Source organism: Microcaecilia unicolor, chromosome 13 (assembly GCF_901765095.1).
Source record: "Microcaecilia unicolor chromosome 13, aMicUni1.1, whole genome shotgun sequence".
Classification (NCBI taxonomy): domain Eukaryota; kingdom Metazoa; phylum Chordata; class Amphibia; order Gymnophiona; family Siphonopidae; genus Microcaecilia; species Microcaecilia unicolor.
The window spans coordinates 51,450,417-51,462,591 of record NC_044043.1 but is presented as its reverse complement, the minus strand read 5'-3'; the positions used below and the strand labels follow the sequence as shown (position 1 = coordinate 51,462,591).

The window sequence follows — 12,175 nt, the reverse complement described above, 5'->3', positions numbered from 1 at the left end:
AGTTGAACATGAGGTCAGAGAGGTGATTAAATATTATGTCAGCTAGGGTAGGAGTGGATAAACATGTCTTTGATGATTTGTGTTCAAAGTGCCCTCCTTAAACCTTGACACATTCACAAAGTCTTCCACGCCACTGAGCTGTTGGCTCAATGAATTCTGGGGTTTTATGAATTAAGAGCTCAATTCTTTTGTGAGTTCGATGCACTAGAGCTCCATTTGTTGAAAAATAAAGTACTCAGAAATGTCTTGGATTTCAGGCAGAAGTTTCTGCTATAGTAGGACATTTTTAGGTTATTTGGAAAAATGTTGGGGGTCCCATATTTTTCCAGACATCATGTAGTATGTGGTGGCTGTGTTTTTATATTTGCCATGCAGGAATCGCTAGTGCGGCTTTGTAAAAGAGGCCCTGAGTATGCCCTAGTCTTTGTACTTTTTGAAAGTAAAAAGCTGCTTTCAGATTTGTGGCATTTGAAAGCAGAGTTTCAGAAAATGTTTCGTGCACAGATTGGTGTGCATCCACAGTATGTCTGTTTTCATTTCTATTGCTCTTTTGCTGTGTCTCACCCTTGGTTTTCAGAAACAAGACATAGCTTGTAAGGCTTTATTTAGTTACTGGCTTCTTTCATGCAGGCCTTGGAGTCTTTCTGTAAGGCCATTAGCTTTCAGAGTTGCTCTGAAGGACCCTTAAGATAGTATAATTTTAAGTAAACATTCATTTGGGTAAGTGTTCTGCTAAAATGGAAGTATAAAGCAATGAATGCAGTAACAGTGACCTCTAAAGGCTGTACTGGGGCAGCACAGTGCAGCATGAGTAAAATACATAGGGGCCTGTTTTATCAAGTCATGCTTGCTGTTCCTATGTGGCAATGCTGACAGAGCTCATGGGCTTTATTTTTTCATTACCGCACCGGGAGCCTACATTTGGCTGTAACATACAAAAGTGTGTTATTTATATTGGCACTGTAATTGGGATTTTCCTGACTGTAAATCCATTTTCTTAAATTATGTTTATTAAAATGTTGCTACCCCATCAATTCTGCGAACAGGTCTTAGCAGCTTACAATAAAATAATTGAACAGTTAGAAAGGAACACCAATATAGGATAGGACAGATAAAACCAAACACACAGCAATCATACTAAAATATAATACTGTAGTTTCTTATCCCAATCAATGTGCAGTGCTGAGGCTCAAACCCAGAGACTGAGAGAGCCGACCAGAATTTTTTTTTTTTTAAATGTACCATTAAATTCTTACGGGGATGGATGGGGACAGGTTAAATTCTTGCAGGGACGGGTGGGGATGGGTAAGATTTCTGTCCCCCATGCAACTCTCTAGTGCAGACCCACCTGAATCAACCATATCCATATTTAACTGGATACCAAGTGCTTGCTCGGAAAAGTGTGCTTTTAAGAGGACCTTAAATTTAGAAAAGGATCATTTGGATCTGAGGTACGGAGGAAAATTGTTCCACTGGGGGTCGTATGCCTACTCCAGGACTGGCTCTGAACTTTCTCTTTAAGGCTCCCTTAGCTGTGGCTGCCACCATAGCTTCCTGTCTGTTTTAAGAACTTCCCCAGTATTAAAAACTAGGGATAGTCACCCAGAAATTTTTCATTTGGTGTTCGCTTTTTTAAAAATTAGAAATGAGTATCATTAACAGTGCCCATAAAAAATGGCATTCCATTCTATGAAAACCTTCTGTTCTAATGTATTGTATTTAAACTAAGAAAGAGCAGCGCTGGATTTTTAGTTTAAATACATAGAATGGAATGCTTTTTTTTTTAATGAGCTTAGCTAACAGCTCTTTAAATTGAACGTTCCTTCTTATTGGTGGTTGAAGAAGTTGGTGTCTTCAACGGCCATCTTGAATCGGATTAAGCTGAATTACTCAACAGTGTATGCACTTCCTGACGCAGATGTCAGAAGCGAAACAAGGCATTCTTGTTGAGGTTGAGATTGGACAATGTGGGTCTTGCAGGTTTGCCATTAACAAGGAGAAGGATTTTTGAGAGTTTTGATCATCTGAATAGAGAGTGCTGAGATGGCTGATGAATATCTGTAATGACGCAACAGAATTCTCTCTGGGAATATATTAGATGAAATAAAGACACTTATTCAATCATTTTCAGTGGTTGGAAATATGTGACGAGTGATCTTTTTAAAGAAAAAACCAGCGACACAACGTTATGATATCTCCAGTACAACAGATAAGTGCCTTCTTGTAAAGTTGAATTGTTTAATCATGTGCTTTGATCACCTATAATATCTTCTTTTAAAAAATTGCACAAGGCTTTTCTTAAGTTTTTGCTTTGGTATAGAGTGATAGTTTATTGGGATTTTTGTACTTATATTATCACGAGTGGGATTTTTTTAAAAGTCATTTTTCTCCGGTAAAAATACAAAGTTTTTTTTTCACTTTCCTTTTTTCCTCCTGGGTGGAACCAATGATCGTAACGGTGCTCCAGAATATATAGCATGTTTAAAATTACTGCTATAAGGTAGCTTTTGAGGTTTTCTTTACTTAAAAATTAGTTTCATACCCATTTTGTCTCCCTTCTTCAGCAAAGTAAGTAGAGTAGAAGTCCAAAAATTTGGACTGCTCTGGGATCGGGTTAGTCTTGATTTTTGGACTTTCTGGATTCTCTGGCAGTACTTGTTTTACCATGATGTACTCAGCAGCCAGCCCCTCTTCCACTCTCCCAGGTCCCACCATGGCTACGCCTCCCCTCTTCCCTCCTCCTTGCAGTCTGGCATCTTTACCCCACTCCCTGCCCTGCGCTGCACGCTTGCATTTTATTACTTTTCCTGAAACTTCGGTGCTGCAGCCTTACCTGATCGCTGCCTCTGGCTAGGGTTACCATTCGTCCGGATTTCCCCGGACATGTCCTCTTTTTGAGGGCATGTCCGGGGCGTCCGGCGGGTTTTGGCCGCACGCACGTTTGTCCGGATTTCTGGACAAACGTGCGTGTGGGAGGGCGTGCACAGCCTGCACAGACCGGCAATAGCGCTCCCCAGTCCGTCCTCCCCACCGCTGTCGTAGAGAACGCCGCTAACGTCAAGTAGGAGCCTGCGCAGGCCTCGCGCTCCAACAGCCCACTTAGCTACAGCCTACAATGATTCCCCAAGGACCTTGGAGAAGCTGCTCCTATTGGTGGCCTTGAACATTGCGTCCAATCAGAGGAGAGGAAGGCGGGAGCTGTTGTGTGATTGGCCGGCTGCTGTAAAGTTTGTGTAGTCGTCGCGATGCTAGCGGGTCCGACTCCCGGACTTTGGACGCTTTTAGGCTGCAGCAGTGCATTCTAAAACGCTTCAGAGAGGCAGGCAGTGTGAGAGCTCCGGGGTTAGGGTGAACTGTCTGAGGGGTGTCGGTAACGTCAGTAATCAACAGCAATAAAACATAGAAACGAAAATTAAAAGACACCTTTTTGTTGCTAAAATAACACCGTTACTGCAAAGCTGCCAAGTTACCCAGTAAAGAAGTGATACTTCTTGGAGATGACGGGGGAGGGAAGGTGATGGGGGGAGGAGGGGGGTGACCGGGGGAGGGGAATATGCGTCAGGGGCGGGGCGAGTGTGTGAAAGGGGCGGGGCAGGGGGACGTGAAAGGGGCGGGGCAAGTGTCCTCTTTTTATGAGGACAAAAAATGGTAACCCTACCTCTGGCATGCAGTGGACCTTTCCACTCTGACCCATCTCACCCTTTCTGTTGTCAGAAAGGCAGGACCAAGGAGCTTTGATTGAGAATAGGAGATGGCATGATGTCAAAAAGTTGAAGCCACTTAGGTTAGTCTGTGTTTCCCCTTCCTGGAGCAGCCGTCATTCTGCGTACACTCAAAACAAAGCAAACAAATGTATGAGCTGCTGCATCCACATTGTCGTTCTTTATTGTTGGTAGCATTTTTATTTAATCTCACTTATATTTTCAAACATGCCAGCGTGTGCAGCATACAGATGTACACAGAGGAAGTATAATAATGCAATAAGTTTTCATAGGTAGAGTAGTGATTTGTTATAAATCATAATCAGTGTGTCATTTGGAGGAGCTGGTTATAGGGACTCCCTAGCATGTGTTATATTCGTGCAGAAATATTTTTCTCCTGGTAAAGGGCCACTAAAACAGACATCATATTATGAGAATCAGGTGCTCAACTAATGTTTCTATTTATTTATTTACTTATTTATGACATTTATATCCCACATTAACCATGAATTAGGTTGAAACCTAGAAGCATTTAAAATCTTTCTTTTCTTGTGCCAAGCTCAAAAGAGAAAGATGGTTTGTGGGAACTTGCTCCTTTTGTTTTGTGGAATGCAGTGGTATATTATAAAAATCCACAATATTGATTATTACTATTATTTAAAAGCGAGATATTCAATAATGAGGGCAAAGCTACCTTCATGCAGATGTCCAGAGTAGAAAATGACATGGGGACAAAGTTTGTCCGGAGTTATAGAATATTTCTATTTCCACGCCTGACAAATGCACAGCGCCTAAATTTTAATGCATGCAGGTGTGGAAATGAGCATTTTGTGGGTGTTCCAAAATTTATGTGCCCTGTTATAGAATATGGCTCTCTGTGCCCTAAATCTACACACCAGGATTTACACCATGTTCTTGTTTATGTAAATGGAGGTGCATAAATTTAGGCACTAGGGTATCAACTGAGCGTATTCTATATACCGTGCCTAAATCTAGACACCGCTTATAGAATATGCTTAGGTGAAAATGTTTCCTGTGTGAATTTTCTAGGCGCCATATATAGAAACCAACCCCCCCTTAATGTGCTATCGTCCTTTGATGACACTTGGATACTGTGATATGAATGTACGTACGTATTTCATCTGAAAATCTATTGCACAATTCAAGAAATCGTAGGATGTGTACTTAAGTGTAGAAAAGTGCATTCACTCTGCCGCTCCCCAGTACCTCTCCACTCTTGTCTCTCCCTACTCCCCCCCCCCCCCCCCTCGGGTACTCCATTCTGTTGATAAATCTCTTTTATCTGTCCCCTTCTCCTCTACTGCTAATTCCAGACTCCGTTCCTTTTATCTCGCTGCACTTCACGCCTGGAATAGACTTCCTGAGCCTGTACGTCTAGCCCCGTCTTTGGCCATTTTCAAGTCCAGACTTAAAGCCCACCTCTTTGTCACTGCTTTTGACTCCTAACCCTGTCCTTTAATCCCCACCTCTTTAGTCCCTTGCCTCTTAGTTGTTCTGTCTGTTTACCTGTCTTATTTAGATTGTAAGCTCTTTGAGCAGGGACTGTCTTTTTGTGTATGGTGTACAGCGGTGCGTATGCCTTATAGCGCTATAGAAGTGATAAGTGGTAGTAGAAAAGTGTAGTTAAGTGTAGCGTAGAAAAGTGTAGTTAAGTGTAGTGAAGTGTAGAAAAGTGTAGTGAAATTAAGTGTAGTGAAGTGTTTAAGTGTAGAGAAGTGTTTAAGTGTAGAAAAGTGTAGTGTAGTTAAGTGTAGTGAAGTTAAGTGTAGAAAAGTGTAGTTAAGTGTAGTGAAGTGTTTAAGTGTAGTGAAGTTAAGTGTAGTGAAGTGTTTAAATGTAGAAAAGTGTAATGAAGTGGTTAAGTGTAGTGAAGTGTTTAAGTGTAGAAAAGTGTAGTGTAGTTAAGTGTAGTGAAGTGTTTAAGTGTAGAAAAGTGTTTAAGTGTAGAAAAGTGTAGTGAAGTTAAGTGTAGTGAAGTGTTTAAGTGTAGAAAAGTGTAGTGTAGTTAAGTGTAGTGAAGTGTTTAAGTGTAGAAAAGTGTTTAAGTATAGAAAAGTGTAGTGAAGTGTTTAAGTGTAGAAAAGTGTAGTGAAGTTAAGTGTAGTGAAGTGTTTAAGTGTAGAAAAGTGTTTAAGTATAGAAAAGTGTAGTGAAGTGTTTAAGTGTAGAAAAGTGTAGTGAAGTTAAGTGTAGTGAAGTGTTTAAGTGTAGAAAAGTGTAGTGTAGTTAAGTGTAGTGAAGTGTTTAAGTGTAGAGAAGTGTAGTGAAGTGTTTAAGTGTAGAAAAGTGTAGTGAAGTGTTTAAGTGTAGAAAAGTGTAGTGAAGTTAAGTGTAGTGAAGTGTTTAAGTGTAGAAAAGTGTAGTGTAGTTAAGTGTAGAGAAGTGTAGTGAAGTGTTTAAGTGTAGAAAAGTGTAGTGAAGTTAAGTGTAGTGTAGTGAAGTGTTTCAGTGTAGAAAAGTGTAGTGAAGTGTTTAAGTGTAGAAAAGTGTAGTGAAGTTAAGTGTAGTGAAGTGTTTAAGTGTAGAAAAGTGTAGTGTAGAGAAGTGTAGTGAAGTGTTTAAGTGTAGAAAAGTGTAGTGAAGTGTTTAAGTGTAGAAAAGTGTAGTGAAGTTAAGTGTAGTGTGGTTAAGTGTAGTGAAGTGTACTGTAGTGAAGTGTTTAAGTGTAGAAAAGTGTAGTTAAGTGAAGTGTAGTGAAGTTAAGTGCTCTTAAGTTAAGATAACCTCCATAGCATAGGACCGCGACTGAAGCAGATTCTTCAGGGTAAAGCCAAGTTTCAGTTAGGGCAAGCAGATGGAGAGTACGAGAGATAAAGAGGTCATGGATGTAGGACAGTTTGTTACAGACAGAGCGGGCATTCCACAGAGTGGAAGAATAAGGCGGGGAAGAAGTCAAATATAGTCAAGTGACAAGTGTCGTTAAGTGAAGTGACATTAAGTGACGTGTCATTAAGTGTCGTTAAGTGAAGTGTCATTAAGTGCCGTTAAGTGAAGTGACGTTAAGTGACATGTCATTAAGTGCCGTTAAGTAAAGTGTCATTAAGTGTCGTTAAGTGAAGTGTCGTTAAGTGACATGTCATTAAGTGCCGTTAAGTAAAGTGTCATTAAGTGTCGTTAAGTGAAGTGACGTTAAGTGTCGTTAAGTGAAGTGCCATTAAGTGCCGTTAAGTAAAGTGTCATTAAGTGTCGTTAAGTGAAGTGACGTTAAGTGTCGTTAAGTGAAGTGCCATTAAGTGCCGTTAAGTAAAGTGTCATTAAGTGTCGTTAAGTGAAGTGATGTTAAGTGTCAAGTGAAGTGCCATTAAGTGCCGTTAAGTAAAGTGTCGTTAAGTGAAGTGATGTTAAGTGTCAAGTGAAGTGCCATTAAGTGCCGTTAAGAAAAGTGTCATTAAGTGTCGTTAAGTGAAGTGATGTTAAGTGTCAAGTGAAGTGCCATTAAGTGCCGTTAAGTAAAGTGTCGTTAAGTGAAGTGACGTTAAGTGTCGTTAAGTGAAGTGTCGTTAAATGACATTAAGTGAAGTGAAGTGTCGTGAAGTGATAAGTGACGTTAAGTGACGTTAAGTGAAGTGTCGTTAAATGACATTAAGTGAAGTGAAGTGTCGTGAAGTGATAAGTGACGTTAAGTGACGTTAAGTGAAGTGACATTAAGTGACATTAAGTTAGGTGTAGTGTAGAAAGTGTAGTTAAGTTAAGTGTAGTGTAGTTAAGTGTCATTAAGTGGCATGTAGTCAAGTGTCGTTAAGTGAAGTGTCGTTAAGTGACATTAAGTGTAGTGTAGAAAAGTGTAGTTAAGTGTAGTGTAGAAAAGTGTAGTGTAGTTAAGTGTACTTAACTGTAGTTAAGTGTAGTTAAGTGACATGTAGTTAAGTGTAGTTAAGTGTTGTTACGTGACGTTAAGTGAAGTGACATTAAGTGAAATGTCGTGAAGTGTTGTTAAGTGAAGTTAAGTGACGTAGTTAAGTGATGTGTAGTTAAGTGTTAAGTGACGTTAAGTGAAGTGACATTAAGATAAGTGAAGTGACATTAAGTTAGGTGTAGTGAAGTTAAGAAAAAGTGAGTACCAACTGAGGTCTATGGCATTACAACAGGAAGTAAATTGGGCATATTACATAAACCTTATTAGACTGAGTGAATTATTGGTTTTAGTGATGCCATTCAAAAAGCTTTATGAAGATGTTTGATCAATATTCTTATGTTCAAAGGGAAATACACCCCCTCTTCCTTGATTTCTTTCAAACAATGAATATGTATGAGTAAGGCTTTTAGAATCTTTCATTTGGGGAACTGAGATAATTTCCTGCATCTGTAAATGATGTTGCAATTGTAATATAGTATATTACTGCTTTGACTGGGTCTCTGGATTGTCCAAGTTGGAGGCTTTTTCGTTTAGTCTTTTATTAACTTTCCTCCAGTGTCTAGAATTGATATACCATTCCTCTTAAACAAGATGGTCTGTGAGCGAGAGACTGTCCCTGGCACTATTTAATTATGGATTTGTTCTGATTATATGATTTATCCTTGAAATTGTTAAAAGATATTTTTTTTCAATGAGTGACTGTATGAATGAAAGGTCTGAGCAGATTTAAGTTCAGTTGTGGAAATCTATCGTGATGAGTAGTGTCTTGTGGTAGGAAAGATCACAAGGCGCTGCAGTGGGATTTGACATGATCTAACCACAAAGGAGATGCTGATATATTTAACATATATACCAAGCTGATAAGCAGTGGTGCTTTCTGCCAGTTCACAGACCTGGAACCTTTTTAAACTTGCTTCTTTTCCCCATTGTATCTGGAATAGAAGGTGGAAACCTGCCTGGCTTTCTCCCCCACCCCCTTATAGGCCCAATAGAAGTTACCACTGGTGATAAGGTCTGTGCTTCAAAACAGTTTTATTCAGTTTCCTGGACCATCAATTGTATCTTGTACATCACAGCTATGCAAGTAAAAGCAAGGAATCTGTAAAAGGTTTTAGAAAGATATCTTTTATGGTTTGGATAATGCCATTTTTCCTTAATTTCTGTGAGTTTGGTACCAGCTCTAAGCTGCCTCTCAAAATTGCAGTTTTGGAAGCTGGAGATTTTTCAGTTGGTTGCTAAGCAACCAGACAGTCACACCTTTTTTGTGTAAAATTGAAAGAATAAGTGAGATGGATAACTGTGTTAGCACAGTTTAATGAGGAATTTATATTAGAATTTTCAGCATCTTAATCTGTCAGAAATAGTTTGATCATTGTCAGAGCTCAAAGTTTCTATGTTGTTATGGGAGGATCAATGAGGTGGAATTTTTTGCTCAGGACAAGTTATCACAGGGTCAGGAGAAGCAACACTGCTACCTGTCTTCTTCAGAGGTCTGAAGTGCTTTTGACGAGAAGTATCACGTTTTGCATCAAATTTTTGATTTAACCAGGCAATTAAGTCTGGGATATGCATGATTTGGGGATTAAATTCAGGAATTTAGTTTCATGTTCCTGTCACAATAGAAGTATCCCTGTCTCACTGCCTGCATGGAGAATTTACAGCCGACAGGAATGTCTCTTCACAGACAGAATAAGACTGTTCCTGGTAACTCTGCACCTTCTGCCACCTGAGAACCCATTTTCTATTTCAGTCATAATGAAACAAATGTATTGCAGAAGCACTTTTTAATGTCACCTCTCTGTTCCTCAGCTGTAATTCCTAGGCCACCATCAGCAGTTTTGTGCCTGTGTGTATACTCTCCAACTGCAGCCTCAGGAATTGTGGGACAGAGAGGAAAAAGTTAAGCAAACAAAGTCTACAGTGAGTCCCCAAACTTGCAGGTGGTAAGGGTAAAGGGTCATGGATCTGATATACCACATTCCTGTGGTACAACCAAAAGCTAGCAGGCTCACAGTCTAAGCTTTTGTACCTGGGGCAATGGAGGGTTAAGTGAGTTCCCCAGGATCACAAGGAGCTACAGTAGGAATTGAACTCAATTCCCCAGGGTCTTAGCCCACTGAACTATTAGGCTACTCATCCAGTGGTGATGTCATTACAAACACTAAAGAGACACATAAATCCAATACTAGAGGAGACAGCAATGGCAGTATGACAGTCAATTAAGTGTCAAAGTGCATTTGACTTAAGCAGGGTTGTCTGGTCCAAAGTGTATAAATCCTGAATTTATATCACTAGTTAACAGGACACAGTCTGTTTTATACCCAACATTTTCCATTTTTTAAAATCAATTTTCAATACTTCAGTTACATGAAACAGTAAAAAGCAATTAAGGAAATCATAAAACAAACATTACAATAAATAAACACCCACCTTTTTAAAGACGGATCTGCTTGTGATGATAGATGTATGGCGTCAAATGAAAGGACAACTAGGGTAAGGCAAGTACCAGGTAACTGACAGTACAAAGTATTTAAATACTTGAAATGTATTAATATAGAAACAAAACCTTTTCAGAGATGGGGAAACAGAGAACTGGAGGACCTAAATTGAGGTTGCAGCGTGGTAAGACTTAGGAACAACATTAGAAAATACTTTTTCATGAAGAGGGTGGTGGATGCCTGTAATACCTTCTTGGGGAAAATAATGAGGACAAAAATATTGATGGGGATAAACACTGAAGGAGTTTGCTTGGTCTGTGCTCCTGCTTCGTTTGGCTCCTACCCCACCCCCTCTAGGTGACCAGCTGTAGGTGCCCGGTTATAGAATTTTCGCCTGCGCATGCTTCCTCACTGATGACATTGAGCTCCCAATTGCCCATATTGACTGGACCCAGTGGCATACCGCGGCGGGGGCGGTGGGGGCGGTCCGCCCCGGGTGCACGCCAGTCAGCGTCGTTCATTTCCATGCTCCCTCTGCCCCAGAACAGGAAGTAACCTGTTCCGGGGCAGAGGGAGCATGGAAACGATCGACGCTGACTGGCGCGCGGCACCCCCCCCCCCCCCCAGTGGCCTGCACCCGGGGGGGGTTCTTTCGCCGAGCAGGGGGGGGGTCGTGCTGCATGGGGGGGCGCTGCACCCGGGGGGGCGGGGCGCATCGGCGATCCACCCCGGGTGTCAGCGCCCCTCGGAACGCCACTGACATGTATATTGTGGTAGGAATACGCTACAAAAATGTTGGATTGATGTTATGGTATTCAGCCATTGTGTTTGATGATAAATATTATTACACCTAACAGGTTCAAAAATGTATACATTTGACAGCACTGAAATGTAAACAACACAGATCTACCTGTAATACAATGTCAGTATTATACTAATGAAACTTGAATGGGATGTGTCGGCATTGTAGCGCAGTTTTGTAAAGGGGAGGAATGTTTATTGTTTCTATTTACATCTTGCTCAGCAGTGGACAGTGTTGATTTACAATCTTTTAAATCTGTCTGCTCAGTATTTAAAGATATCTGATTAGTACGGAGGTGGGAGAAAAAGACAAAATGTATTGTCATTTCAGTTGCATTTCATTTTGTTTTGCCAGATTGCCTTTATATGACTACTTGAATTTTGTTTGTTACTTTCGTTGCATTTGACAATAAAGATATTTCAAATAAAAGCCCTAAATTATGGAACAGCTTGCCTATTGAACTTCGTTCTTTGCAGAACATTGACCACTTTAAGAGAGAATTAAAAACCAATATGTTTGTTAAGGCATTTGGATCATTAGATTAATGAGATTATGTAGTTTTACTGCATTGTATACTCTCATTTAGAGTTGTAGTAATAGATGGCTTTGTATTAATGTTGTGTCATGTATTGTTTGTTACATTGGTGTATTTTATTTTGTTCCCCGCATATACAGTGGGTTAGAAATAAAGTTTTATTATTATTATTACTTAACACCACCCAAAGGATGTGCCCAACATCTGGAGCATTCAAGTTATTTAAATAGCATATCCAGCCAGGTAGGCCCTCTTATCTAATTGAATGCTTTGGACGTAATTTATGAAAACAAGTGTTTTCCCCTTTAAAGGGTAAAAAGAAGCATGACAGGCTGGATGCTGGATGTGCATGCGTACAAAATATTCGTATTCATTGAGAAAAAATTAAGACGACAATCAGAAAAAAAGAAAAATAACAATTGATGTTGTCATGAAACTTCTAATCTTCATCATTCATATCATCTTTACAGATACTTAAAACCAGATGAGGACAAGAAATCAAAGCACAAGACGGCTGTGAAAAAGAAAACATTAAATCCAGAGTTCAATGAGGTAATCTCAGTGTGAGTGAGGCCCATGATGATATGACAAACTAATTTATCTGTTCTGTAATTTAAAAAAAAAAATCTGTTTATGTATTGCAATATTTCAAATATGCAAAACAAATCTCTTGTTACAGCAATTCTGGCAAAAAAAGGTTTATTCATAAAGAAAATTAAGCTACAAATTAGACATGTTCCTACCTTTCCGGGATTCATCATCTCATGGACCTTTGTTTTCCTCAGGTGGACCGTAAAGAGGCAAGAGAAGCACAGTCAGCCA

The 12,175-nt window shown here is 39.9% G+C and overlaps 1 protein-coding gene across 1 annotated transcript in view; it reads left to right on the top strand.

Annotated features, from left to right (window-relative positions):
• DOC2B (double C2 domain beta) overlaps window positions 1–12,175 on the top strand; it is a 345,932-nt gene that overhangs the window by 322,947 nt on the left and 10,810 nt on the right. Inside the window, exon 7 of the mRNA XM_030222362.1 lies at window positions 11,824–11,905. Within this exon, the coding sequence (XP_030078222.1) occupies window positions 11,824–11,905 (82 nt within the window). The remainder of the gene's footprint in view (window positions 1–11,823; window positions 11,906–12,175) is intronic.